General features: G+C 40.0%; 1 protein-coding gene and 1 pseudogene across 1 annotated transcript; both read left to right on the forward strand.

Moving 5' to 3' along the window:
- The first annotated feature begins 10,963 nt into the window (after nucleotides 1-10,963).
- LOC116899018 (keratin-associated protein 13-1-like) lies at nucleotides 10,964-11,774 on the forward strand. Its single transcript, XM_032900467.1, has one exon. The coding sequence runs from the start codon at nucleotides 11,002-11,004 to the stop codon at nucleotides 11,527-11,529; it is 528 nt and encodes a 175-aa protein (XP_032756358.1). The 5' UTR covers nucleotides 10,964-11,001; the 3' UTR covers nucleotides 11,530-11,774.
- Nucleotides 11,775-13,937: 2,163 nt separating this feature from the next.
- On the forward strand, nucleotides 13,938-14,517 carry LOC116899019 (annotated as a pseudogene).
- The last annotated feature ends 317 nt before the right edge of the window (nucleotides 14,518-14,834 follow it).

Raw genomic sequence — 14,834 nt, forward strand, 5'->3', positions numbered from 1 at the left:
TCTGCCTTAAAACCCACCTGTATACCCAATGGATGCTCCATCCTACCACAAAGACTTTTGCCCAACTATGTTCACTGCAGGTTTGTTCATAATAGCCAGAAGCTGGAAACATAGATGTCCCTTAACTGAAACATGGACCAAGAAAATGTGGTACATTTACATGATCGAGTGTTACGCAGTATTACCTAAAAACAATGACATCGTGAAACTTGTGGGCAAATGGATAAAACTATTTTAAAAAATCATCCTGTGTGAGGCAACCTAGACCCAGAAAGACAGATACAGTATGTACTCACTTATATGTTGATATTAGCAGTTAAATAAATGATAAGGAATTATAACCTAGACCCAGAAAGGTTAGATGAAGAGGATGAGTGTAAGAGAAGAAAGCATGGATGTCTCCGTGAAGAGGAAATAGAATAGATTTTGTGAAGAATGGGAGCAGGAAGGGTCAGGTTTGGGGGGGTGCAGGGAGAGACAACTGGAATTGGGGAACACTGCTTGCAGGGGGATATCTAGAAACCTAGTACAGTGGACACTTCCTGGAACTTTGAGGTTGACTCTAGTGAGGACTTCTAGCAATGGAGGATATGGTTTCTGGGCTGACCATCTTTCATAGCCAGGCAAGCTATCCACTGGTGGAACTTGGCTGTATTCTGCTGATTTGTTAGGTGAGTATGTTCCATGGGATCCTTAAACAACCCAGGGTGATGCAGAGACAGAAAATTGCTCTCTGGAGTCTGGCAATAGGGCCCCTTTACTAAGGACACTCTCCATGCAGCTCATTGAACATAGAGAGGCCAATCTGGTACCTGCATGGAGCCTTCATCCCTACATTTTATTCTCTTTGCAGTAAGAAAGTACTCTGCAGGCTACAAAAAGAAGAACTTGGACACCAACCCAGAGACAAAACCCTTGACCTACAATCTCTCCTGCCTATAAGATGTGCTGGGGTAACAGTGGTGTAGAACTTATGAAAGTCACCAATAATTGTTTTGTTTAACTTGAGGTTCACACCATGAAAGGGAGCTCGTGCCTACACTGCCTGGATGGCCAGACACCAGAGACCTAGGCTAGAACAGAATAACACTGAAAACAAACAAGCAAACCAACAAAAAACAAAACACCAACAACAAAAACAACAACAAAACAATCCTAAAATCAAAACCAAACCAACCAAACAATAAAACAAAATCAATTTTGATTTATGATAGTTTTTTCTATACACATAGATTTGTGCCTTGACCAGTTGTCATTGGAGAAGCTTTCTTAGGCAGCAGATGGGAGCAGATGCAGAGATCTGCAGTCAGACATTATTGAGAAAGAGGGTCTAAACTGGAAGTCCTTCTTGTGTCCCTCAGAAATAGAAGAACCCTCTGCAAAAGGGAAGAGGAAGTTTGTAGAAGTGCCAGTGGATGGAGGACACCAGAACAGAGTCCACTGAATCAACGAAGCAGTGATCTCATGGGGTCACCAAGACTGTAGTGGCAAACATGGGGCTTGCATGGGTATGCACCAGGTCGTCTGTATGTCGGCCTATATGTTATGGCTGTTAGCTTGTTTTTTGTGGGAGAGTGTACCTCTGACTCCTTTGCCTGCTCTTGGGACTTTCTCTTCTTGTGTTGTCTTGACCAGCCTCTACATGAGTGCTTTCACCTAGTTTGTTGTCTTGTTTTGTCATATATGGCTATTGTCTCTTACAGACCATTCTTCTCTGAAAGGAAATGGAGAAGGCATGGATCTGCAGGAGACTGGAGGTGGAGAAACTGTGGTTGAGATATATTGTCTGAGAGAAGAATCTATTTTGAATAAAAAGGAAACTATTTCTAATTGATACCTTCTGGGAAAGAAAGTGTTAATGTTGCTTCAGAGTGTGGTCTTTGAGGGAGCATAATAAGCTTCAGGAATGACCACACTACCAAGAATCTATAAATAGCACTAATGAGAACAGATAGGTCTAAAATTTGTATATTTTTTAAATAGGACAAAATGTTACGTGGATATGGATTGGACAAAATGGAGGAGGAAAATAAATATTATCACGATACAATGAAAGAAATTCTTGAAGTATTAATAAAGATATAGAAACCAGAAATTCAATACTCTTACTCCGAACCACAAGTAATGCAGAGAGAATGAATGAATGAAGAGGCATCAGGAAAGTAGTTTAGCATGGAAGTCTGAACTTGAGTGTTCATTCCATAATGCATGAGGAGAAACATAGAAACTAATAATATGGTCTGCCCCTAATTCTACAGATGAACAAATGTGACGCACAGACATACACACACACACACACACACACACACACACACACACAGGCACATACACATACACATACACATATACATGCACACATATACAGGTATACACACATATACATACACAAAAACACATACATATATACATACATACACACATATACATACACAAAAACACATACAGATACACACAGATATGCATACATACACATATACACACATACACATATATACAGACGTACACATGCATATACATGCATACATACACACATAAATACACATACGCACACACACATACACATATACACACATACGCACACACATACACATACACACACATACTCACATACACATACACATATATGCACAAACACACATCTGCACACACACACATATATACACACACATACACACATATATACACACACCTACACACACATAAATACACACATACACACACCACAGCTACCCCTATGGATATTTATATTTCTTCGGAGAATTAGATGGTATTGTACATGTTAACTTGCTGGTAGCCATTTGAAATGTGTGTTGGTTTTATTACTTTCTTTCCCAGGTCCACCTTATTTGTGTTGCCTCTTTGCCTTGATTGAGGACATTTCTCTTCACTCAGGCAGACCATTTAGATGGACGTTTCTAAGCACAGTGCTCTACCTGCTTCCTCTGCTGAGCTTGGTTTGCATTGTTAGTAGCTGAATGTTGTCCTTTTATGGTTTGATAGAGTGTCTATCTTCCTAAAGCACCAAGCTGGAAATAAAGCAGGTGATTTTCAGGGAATTGCCGGAATGTTCTTATTGACATTGAAATTTAAGTCTAGGCTGGTAACATGAAGTAAATCCAAGGTACTTGATTTTTCTGGTCTTGATTCATCAAACTTTGACAACAGAGAAATTGAAATTCATTGTCAATAATGGAAAATAAAATCCAGAAACAAGTCTGGAGACTCAGAACAAGCTATGATGGAACATAGATTCTGGTTTTTTTTTCTCCTTTTAGGAATTTGAAATGATTACATAGTTACTGAGAGGTAACTAGAACAAATTATGTGCTGAGATGCATAGCCCAATGTTTGGCCCATGTAAACTGTGTTAAATATTACCTATTGTTATTATTAATTCATTAAAAGAGAAAGTTGAGATCTTATAATCTGCTCAAAAATTAAGTATTAGATTATCAAATCTATTCCACTTAAGTTTTGGAAGACCAAAGAGAACTAAAAGATTTTTAATGAATGGTTTTGGCTTCTCAATAGCTCTTCAGCATTTTCATATTACTTGAATGAGTTGAGTATGGCGGGATCATAGTTAAGAAGTTAATAATAGCCAGAAGTTCAGGGGTGAAGACTTGGATTATATGATAAATATATCTCTCAACTCTAACTGAACAAATATTCCCTAAGAAAAGTTGGCTTCTCATTACTAAGATCTGTTGTCTCGTGCATCAAGTCAGAGTTCTCAGAACCATTACCATAAACGTTCCAGTGTTTTATGAAATCAATAATGTGCTTTTGTGAGCATAAATTCTGACAGAATCTCAACATTACAATGAAGTATAGAACATTCACAGGCATAGCTTGCATTCAATTGCACTGGTTAGTGAACACTTTGTAATGATCTTTCTTATAAATAAGACCAATGCTTTCCCCAGATGGCGTTTTTATCTTTCAAAGCACCGTGTTAATACTTAATTTAAAAAAATCTTTCATGTGTTGCTGAGACTTTTACTCTTTTATGATTTCTTACACCCGTTCCAAAGTATAGGGCATATCACAGAGGAGGGGCAGGGAGATTGTGGGCCGGCAGATGGGAAAGAGTGCTGCGAGAGGAAACTCTGGTCATCATGTAGCTACTGCAGTCGTGAACTCACAGGACCTGTGGTCACACCCACATGTCCTGCAACAAAATTGGGCCTTCTGCTCTCCATAGCAAAGGGGCCCATAAGCCTTGACACCCCTCAAAGATGGCTGGCAGTTAATAGTTGCTATGGTAGGTGTGTCCTTTTCTTCAGTGGTGGAAAGCCACTAGGATGTTATCAATACCTTCACTACTCAACCAAGTTCATGAAAGTGACTAAGATTTTAAACTGTCTAAATAATGGTTAATATGGGATGATTCAAGGATAGAGAAATATCTATATATTATTGAACTGAAATGAAAAAAAAACCAATAAGAGTATACAGTATAATGCAATAGCATTTTTCTAATAAAAATCATGAGTGAAGCTGTTTATTGTTCTGGGTACTGACACTTAGCAACTTTAACTATAGAAGTAACGTTTACTTGCCTGGTGTAATTGTCATCTTCCGCTTGCTGTTGAATAATCCCACCCTTTCTAGTTCTTTCTGAACTCTGGCTGGCTGGTTCAACTCAACTCTTCTCGCTCAATCTCCTTATCAGTATGGCTTCTGGAAGCTTCTCACGGAATTGCTGTGCTTGGCTTTATGATGCTTGCAATTTGTTCTAATCTTCTGCCTTCTCATTTTCTGGCTCATACTGTATTCACCTGTGTCTAGCTTGTTTTCTCTACAATCCATGTCTGTAAAACTATCCTTCTAAAAACTGCCTCGAAACTCCATATACTGAACTGCCAAGCACTCCACTCCACTGCCCAGCCTCAAACAAACTGACTAGAACTCAGAGATCTGCATGTGTCTGTCTCCTGAGAGCTGGGATTAAAGGTGGGTACTACCATGCCTGAACCTAAGCACTTCTCCACCTGAAAATTGTTCTATACCAGGCTGGCCTTGAACTCAGATCTGCTTGCTTCTGCCTCTGTCTCCTAGGATTAAAGGCATGTCTATATTCCAACTGGGTCACACAGACCTAGAAGGTATTGCCAGAGCAGCCATGCTGCTAGATTTAAATTCCTCTACACTTAACCATATGCAATGGCTAACTTTAACTTATAGTGCATGCAGGACTTACTCTGTCAATCGAAGTGCGGTCCATCTTTCACATGGATCACAGGGATTTGAACTCATGCCCTTTTGATTTTTACAGCAAGCACTATTATCCACTGATCCATTTTGCTTACCTCGGTTTAAAACCTTAAAAGTAAGATTTGGTTTCCTGTGGAAAAAGGGATTTTCAGTCCTAAAACATAAAAGCATGCCAAGTCGCCAGCCTTTTCCTCTGTCCCCAGCATGACAAGCTGGGCTGTTTCACAGATTTCTTATTTGGCATCTCTACAAGGGCATTGCCAAGTCCCTAAAATGAATCCCTGAACACATCAATACAATATGTGTTCAATCAATGTGTTCTCCCTCCCTCCCTCCCTCTCCCTCTCCCTCTCCCTCTCCCTCCCTCTCCCTCTCCCTCTCCCTCTCCCTCTCCCTCTCCCTCTCCCTCTCCCTCTCCCTCTTCCTCTCCCTCTCACTTCCCACCCCTCTCTCCAGTTGGTTTTCTACTTTAGCCTAAAGAAGGACGAAGTTTTGTCATTTTCAGGACATGGAGGAAACTGGAGATAATCCTATTAGATGAATCACAGTCATCTCTAAAAGACAAATGGTACTTGTTTTTACATTTGTGTATCCTAAACTGAATACAGATTTATAAGATCATAATTGTATACATGACATGAAAGTAGACGAAAGATGTCTTGGAAAGTGGAGGGGGCTTATAGGAGGGACAGAGGTGAGGAATATTAAATAAGTCTGTATGAGGAGAACATGCTCAGCACACAATAATTATATAAAAGTATCCTTGTGTAACCGTGCATGTACAATTAACATATACAATACTTTAAAAAAACAATATGAGCCATAATTAGAAGAATGTGCCGAAAAAAATCCATAGGAGATAATTTGAATCTTGCTTGTGTAAGAACTGATAGAATCCAAGGGCAAGGGCACAGCTTTAATAGAAAAATAGGCAAGAAATTTCAACAGACATAAATGACAGATATAGGGAAAAATAACACATGAAAAACCGCACAGCATTCTTAGTCTTCACACAAATGCAAATCGAAACCACAATAGTAAGCCATTGCGTGCCCATTTAAAGTAGAAGAAGCAATAATTGTATTATTATGCTAATTATATAGCCAAGCAATCCATTGAGGATTCAGAACAACAGGAGCTCTGAGACATTGTCATGGAGAATATGCAATGTTACTTCTTGTGGAAAACAGTACCTCACTGTCTTACAGTGGTAGGCAGAGGTTGCCTCATGAGTCAGCGGTCTTGTTTCTGGGTGTTTACCTGAGATAAGTGAAAGCATATGTCCAAAAAAAAATCTATGTCTAACCATTTGTAACATTTGCATCCATAAGAATTCAAATCAGGGATTGTTCAATGTTTATGTCTTAGTGTGTTTCTACATCATGTAACATATATCCAATTATATAGCAAATTGGACTCCTGAAACAAGCAAGAAGAAGATGTATATCAAAAAGATACTGCTTATAGCAAGATCTGAGCCAAATTATGTTCATGATTTATAATTCAGTGCCCTGTGAAACTATAGGGCTAGGTATTCCAATACACTGAAAGAGAGAGAGAGAGAGAGAGAGAGAGAGAGAGAGAGAGAGAGAGAGAGACATAAAGGAGCCTGAGAACAGCTGCCTGTTAAGGAATCTCTCTCTCTCTCTCTCTGTCTCTGTCTCTGTCTCATATGCCTATGGGGCTCACTGGTGCATCTTTAAAATTGCCACACAACCAAGAGGACTAATGTTTATCCACCAGAGTCTACGCAAAATGTCAGCTCTTTTGATATGTACCTGTAATCCAAATGTGAGAGAGGCGATGACAGGATGACAGGAGGCTTCTAGTCAGCCATTGTAGTGGAATTAATAAACCCCAGGTTTAGTTCTCTCTCAGAACAAGATGGAGAAGGAGTAAGAAATACAACTGACAAGGGTCAACCTCTCACATCTTCACAGCTACAGGCAAATTCACTATAGGTACACACACACACACACACACACACACACACACACACCACACACACGTATGTACACATGTGTGCACACATACATACACAGTCAATGGTGATTTCCTCTACATTGAAATTATATCTAAATAAAGTTGACTAAAATTAAGACTTATAAACTGTCTAGAAAAGTACATGTACCAAAAGACAAAGAATGCAGACAAAATCATAAAACAAAGAAGGTTCAAATAACTCTGTCCTTGCGGAAGACCCAATTCTGTTTCCAGAACCCCAAGGCTCACTTATGAAAGTCTTTGACTCTAGTTTCAGGATATCTGGCACCCTCCCCTGGCATCCAAGAGCACCAGACATATACATACTACATGTACATATATGCTGGCACACATGTGCAAAATCAAAATACATTATAAAAGGATGTGTAAGGAACTGAGTTTATGGGAAATTTGAGTATCACCAAGAGAACAGAGTCTCACTAGTGTGTGATTGGGTCAGAGTTCAAATCGGCACACCTAAGTCCACGGGCCAACATCATCTCTCAACTGATGTTTGGAATCACAAATACCCAGATGCCACCTTGGTGTACATATCTGCAGGCATCCACGCACAACTACAATCTATAACAATGGATGTTAAAAATAGCAGGTAGATAAGTGGATAGAACATGGCGCCTTATGTGGGAGAACTCTATGCAGTAGAAAGAGAAAGAAGCTGACTGCCAGTAATGCATCAGAACAGAATTTGCACAGAAGGTCAGCATATCAGTAACCGGGTTCATATTCCATCTCTGCCCCTAACTACATAAGTGGCTTTGGGAAGTCTGTCCTACCTGTTTGTGTCTTGGCTTCCTCAACCATAAAATAAACATTAAAATAGTGTGTGCTCACTGTGAGATTAGTCATGGAGAGTAAGTGGTCTATGAGTCATCATACAATGTAAGCCTTCGAGAAAGCTGAGGGAGGCTGCACCTGGGAGGGAGCCCAAGGTCAGGGCCTGTGACTCTGCATCAAGCCTTCTGCCACTCAGGAGTCCTTTGGTCCATCCATGTCACCAGAGTCAACACAAATACCCCTGGTAGAAAACATGGGGAAAGCACAGTACGGAAGCAGGTCAGTCATGAGGAAGAACTCACAGCGCCTGGGTGCAAGATGCTCCTCTAGGCCTTGAGAAGTCAATACTGAGATCATGAAAGTGAGCCTGACGGGAAACACACAGGGGTTTGAGCACAGCATTTTTTTTGCTATTGCAGCATTTTGTTTAACTTGAAAGTTTATTTTTTAATTTCCAAAATGCTGTTGGATTGAAGGCTCAGTAGCATGTATAATAATCTGAAAAACGACCATTTTGCAAGTAGGTCAAAGGGCAAGTGATGTGGACTAGCTGCGCTGTGGTGGGTGTTGTGGTTGCTGTTGTCGTTTGTTTTATCTGAATGTAGTACATTTGTATTTCTCCAAATTGAGTGACAGGTGAGGGAAAACTGGTAAATAAGGAGGAGGAGAGAAACAGAAAACATTTTAATATTGCTCTCTAGTCTTTGAGCAAATCATAATGTATACAATGTATTTTCATATATGCTCCCTTTACTCCCTCCCCACGTCCCCACATCTCTTTCTCCAGGCTCCCTCCCAACACTATTTCCACAGTTACATAGATGATAGATAGATAGATATATAGATAGATAGATAGATAGATAGATAGATAGATAGATAGAGATTGATAGAGATAGTTAACTAAGTCCAAAATTAATGCTACAAAGATGTAGCATTTTGCTCACTAACAGAGAGTGATTTTTCCCCCTTAAACGTCTTGTCTGTGTGTACAGAAAGTATAGAGTATCTTCATGTTTCCAGTTTCCGTTTGCGAGCTATTAAAGCTGCTTAGTTCTGCCCTTTCTTCTCTTCGGAAGGAAATATTTATTAGCATTTATGAGTTGCTTATTAGCATTTCAACTAACTGCTCATATAACCCTAATGAAAAATAACAACATAATTACAAACAAGTAGAGGCCGCGTTAATTAGAATTGATTTATACCCAAGTAATTCTAGTCTCTACCTTCCAATATCGGTACCTAGTCTGGAAAGCGGGAGCTTTGCAACTTTGAAATCCCCGACCCCACCTCCCCATAGAATTAATTTCTAATAATACAAAGCTACTTCTAGATCTGAAGGAGTTCAAAGCTGTCATCAGGAGTGCCACATGCTGAGAATGGCACTCAGTGCTTTAGGAAATTCAAAGGTGTCCATTCATAAAGCAGAGCTCATTCTACTTAAGTGAGTCAGAATGATGGCCTAACCATTGCACACAGTGGCTTCCTGTGATGCATGCCACCTCTGGAGTCTGCATGGGAGAGATAATCATAAAACAAAGTAAGTAAGTACTCTGAAGAGGGTGGGTGCGTGGCATAAAGCAAATTAATTCTCGGGCATTTAAGGAGCTTTCTATACAATGATAGTTGGGAATGCCGTCTCCCTTAGTTAAGCCCCATAAAATGTCAGTCTCAGAGGAAGTAGAATGGACACTAAGCAAACCCGAAGCCTGTGTCCTCATTAATCTGACGGTGAACTTTCCAGTCATTTTCCATCTGGAGCTAGAAAATCAACTGTTCTTGAAATGAATCACCGTGGTACAGATTCTTCCTGCTGAATACTATTCAGTGTAAATATTGCCAGGGTAAATAAGGGCTTATCAGATTTTACCTGTTAATATAAACAAGCTCAATAGATTACTTTTAAAGACAAATTAGAGTTGAATTTGCAGAGTTTGAAGATTGCTTAAGGAAGCCATAGTTGAGGATTAACTCTTCTGCCGTGCTGAGAAGTAAGGCAAGCGTCGTTTAGTTTAAGCTCTTTAGTTACATGGTTAGTAAGACTTTGCTTCCATATCTACTTGGCTCTAAGACCCGAAGTTAGGATTTTTAGAGAAAAAAATAGCAATCTCTAAAATTGCATTTTAAGGATACACAGATGATCACATTTAATATTTTCTTCTACCAAAACAAAATAAAATTTATTCTCTCTCTCTCTCTTTCTCTCTCTCTCTCTCTCTCTCTCTCTCTCTCTCTCTCTCTCTCTCTCTCTCTCTCTCACACACACACACACACATGTGCACACACACAGAGACAGACAGCCGGGGGGGGGGGTTGTAAACTGCAAGCCTTTCTCTTCAGAAAAATCTATGAAGACATTTCTCTTTAAAGTTCCCCTCAGAGAGTGACACTGTTTCTTAAGTCAACATGGTATAAGAAATCTCTGTCCTGAAGAAAATCATTGATAGAAACTCCACAGCTGATGTTCTTAATCATTAGCTCAACATGTTAGGCAGAGGCTTGTCTAATAATAGCTCATTTAAAAAAATCTAAATATAATATTTGAAGATTTCATGTCAGTGTGCTAGTGAAATACAAAAGAGACAATTGATTTTGCGTAATAACCACTGAGTACGTTTAGTGTCAAGGAAATAAAGGTAGAATTTATGTAATTATTGTACCGGGCAGAGTCTCAGCAAATGTATGAATCAAAAAAGACGACTCTGGAAATAGGATAAACTGTAACCGTGAACTTCAAACCTAAGCAAACTCCAGGGCAAAGAAACTATGAGTGTCTTCTTACTGTGTACCACAGTGATTAAACTGCAATTAATATATGAATGTGTGAAAAATTAAACTTAATAGCCAAGGGAAGTATTTTCATGGGAAGGGTGAGGGAGGTGAATGGAGCCACTGGAATGTGGACACACCCAGTGGCAGAGGATATATAACCTGATGTCTGTCTGGACCATGTCACTCTAACTCACATTGCCCCATTGCCACCTCCCTGATTTCATTTCTCCTCTCAACATGTCCTACAGCTGCTGTTCTGGAAGCTTCTCCTCTAGATCCTGTGGAGGTCAACTATACTACCCCTCCTCCTGTGGCTCTTCCTTCCCGCGCCAACTGACCCACAGCCCTAACTTCTGCTCTCCCAGAAACTGCCATCTGGGCTCCTCTTTCGGCCATGGCTGTCATCAGAACTGCTTCCAGCCCATCAGATGCCAGACTTCCCATGTGGTGACCAGCTCCTGCCAGCGTCCTTGCTACCGTCCAAGCGTGTCCAACTTCTGCAGGCCTTGTAGGACCACATATGCTGGCTCTCTTGGTTTTGGGTCTAGCAGCTGCCATTCCCTGGGCTATGGGTCAAGGAGCTTCTACACTTCAGGATGTGGTTCCAGCGGCTTTAGACCTGTGAGTTATGGAGTCCGTGGCTATCCTTCCTTCGGTTACAGATCTGGATTCTGTCACCCGACCTATGTGACTTCTAGAAACTTCCAGTCTTCTTGTAACCTCAGACCCACCTGTGGATCAGCCATCTGGAGATCAAGTTGCTGAACTTGCTGAATATAACTGGTCTGAGTTAGCTTAGTGCTACTGTCATAGGGTTTTCTAAAAAGGCTAACTAATCTCCCTCTGGATCCTTTCTCTGGCAAGACAAGCTCTATTCAACTACAAAATGACAGAATAACCAAAATATAAGTCTAAATGTCTTTTAAAATGAGCAATTACCTATTCATAAATTTTGGACTGTGTATGGAAGTTCAGTTATATTTGACCTAATAAAATCATTTATTCTTCCATCTAATGTGGTCTCTGATTCTTTATTGACTCTCAAGGTTTGAGACTAGGTGCTTTCAGACTACCTACCATAGTGAATCAATTTACCTAGGGTATTGTACCAGGGATGGTACATGAAGATATATTCTTTGAGCATTTCACTGGCTATAAGCTGATGGGTGAAGGCCTACAGAAAATTTCAGTAGTATCATTGAAATTATGTTCACAGAAACGTCAGCCAACTCATATTTTCTTTCTTTTTTCCTTTTTTATTGAAAATAGATTTTTTTCTCACACAATATATAGTCTTACCACAATTTCCTTTTTCCAGCCCTCTACCCCAACCCTACAATACCTTTGAATTGCTGATCCTCTCCCTATCCATCTCTTCAGAAGAGAGCAGGGCTCCAAGGGAAGACATCCAAACAGGACAAAACAAGATATAATAAAACGAGGCAAAAATCTTCCTCCCTGTGGAAGAGAGGGTGGAAAATTGTAGGAATCAGAGGGAATGGGGGACACCAGAAGAAATGGCCATATTTTCAATGACAGAATATTATGCTGATGATCAAAGTTGGCTTTGGTTTACATGTTCTACACAACATTGAGTTAGAGCTCTGCAAGACGCTATGAACTATGATGATGAAACCTAAAATGAATGAATGAATAAATAAAATAATAATGTGTTGACATGGAATTTACGGCAGTATAAATAATCATGTTTATCTTAAATGTGTGAGAAAAATGAGTTTGTCAGAGTGGGAGAGACAGTTAGACAAAGACAAGATGACAGAGTGTTGAAGCTGACTAGAGAAGAATCTGAGGGAGGTATATGCTGTCTTCGAGCAGGGAAGTCAACGCCTCTGTCCCTCAGTATCTATGGAAGAAGAATTTCAGGAAGCTCCATAGGTATAAAAATACTTGGATGATGATATTTCTTGAATAAAATTGCACTTTCATTCAAAGATACATATATGCATATTCTCATTACATTTGAAACATGTATATGCTATTTGTAATACCCAATGAAATAATATTAGTATATGTTTAGGAATTTAGTCCAGAAAAGAATCTATATATGCTTAAGCAGTGTTATATTATTTTTACATATTTTAAACCCATGATTGTATCCATGCCAAATCCATGCTTTGGCAGCTAAGCATGATGGGAAAGGTTCCCATGCCATCCTTAGTAATGGCACTTGAAGGCACCATATAATCTGTTATTGATTTTTCTTCCCTAATAGCAGTTCATTATCCTCTTCTACATGGATCCTAGAAAAGGGAAATTTTTTTCTAATCGTTAGACAATAACAGGATAGGAAGAGAGAAGAAGAGAGAAGAGTTGGCAGGACCCACTACTTCCCCTGGTTCCTTAACTCATTGTTTATGTTTTTGGGTTTTATGGGCCAACAAACCCTCTGCTTCTTTTAAAATAACAAAAAGGAAATAAGAATTTGCCAGCCGCAAACTGTTATGTTTAATAAAACATGCCACCAGCTGCAGGTACTCATTTTTTGAAAATGTGCATTTCTGATTTATCCAACTAAAATAACAGCAAGAAGAAAGGTCTACAGAGCCTGGGCGCGCTCATTGGCTCTGGGCTGCGGCCGGCTCGGCGATGCTCCTCCGGCAGCTCTCTGCATGGTCGTCTGGTGCCCCCGCCGCCTGCATTGCCGCTGCTGCCCCGTGATGCCCACCGCCGCCTGACCTGCTGCCACCGCCTTCGCCGACTCAGGATCAGCTGTATGATTAGACTACAATCTTCAATGAGTAGACATATTCCTTTCCGTGGTCTTCTCCGTCACACATTTATGGAGTTTCTGAAGGGCAGTGGAGACTACTGCCAGGCACAGCACAACCTCTATGCAGACAAGTGAACTGTAGAAATTCATTACTACTCCACCAAGAAGCCCCCATGAGAGTGGATAACCTGGACACAGTCGTGTTGAATTGAAATCTGCAGAGCATTTCACAAGAGCTCAGACCTGGATGGGGTGAACCTCAGCGCACTTCCTTTGTATCGCCTCAGTATTACTGGGTTGCCCGTTTCTCCCAATTCATACTCAAAGCACTGAGAATTTCAAGCAGAGTATATTGAATATTGAAGTAGACTTCAGGTTGTTTGTTGGTTTTTTGTTTGTTTGTTTGTTTTGTTTTGTTTTTCGGTTTTTGTTTTTGTTTGGAATCATTTCTGTATTCAATTTTTTAATTCTTTCATAACCCTATTGGGTGTTTTTTTAAACTAAATTAACATGACTCGAATGAACTGCCCTGCTCCTGTGGAAGTCACATGAGATTTCTTATTACACACAATGCAACCAATGCGACCTTAAACAAATTTATAGAGGAACTTAAGAAGTATGGAGTTACCACAGTAGTAAGAGTATGAGAAGCAGCTTACGACACTACTCTTGTGGAGAAAGAAGGCATTCATATTCTTGACTGGCCTTTTGATGATGGTGTACCACCATCCAACCAGATTGTTGATGACTGGTTAAGTCTTGTGAAGATTAAGTTTCATGAAGAACCTGGTTGCCGCATTGCTGTCCATTGTGTTGCAGGCCTTGGCAGAGCTCCGGGGCTTGTTGCCCTAGCATTAATTGAAGGTGGAATGAACTATGAAGATGCAGTACAATTCATAAGACAAAAGCGGCATGGAGCTTTTAGCAGCAAGCAACTTTTGTACCTGGAGAAGTACTGTCCTAAAATGCGGCTCTGCTTCAAGGATTCCAACGGTCATAGAAACAACTGTCGTATTCAGTAAAACTGATTTGCTATTTACCCCATGTGTCCACTTACCTGTGGAAGCTCCACAGGAATATTGAAAAAGTTTTACCAGGCTACAAGCTTGACAGAATTGCAACCTCTATATTTGGGCTATGATCAACGTGTTTGGACACTTAGCAAAAGATTTTTGCTGGTTGGCATTTAAAATGTGCTTCTTATTTGTACCAATTGACCTTTCCTAAAATAAGGTATTGAGTAATGTCATTAAATGTACTCCCGTGCTAGAATATTATTAGTCTGTAAGGAATTTAGAAGGATCAGGTGCTAAAACACCCAGCACAATACTTGTATATT

The sequence above is a fragment of the Rattus rattus genome, chromosome 4 (genome assembly GCF_011064425.1).
Source record: "Rattus rattus isolate New Zealand chromosome 4, Rrattus_CSIRO_v1, whole genome shotgun sequence".
Classification (NCBI taxonomy): domain Eukaryota; kingdom Metazoa; phylum Chordata; class Mammalia; order Rodentia; family Muridae; genus Rattus; species Rattus rattus.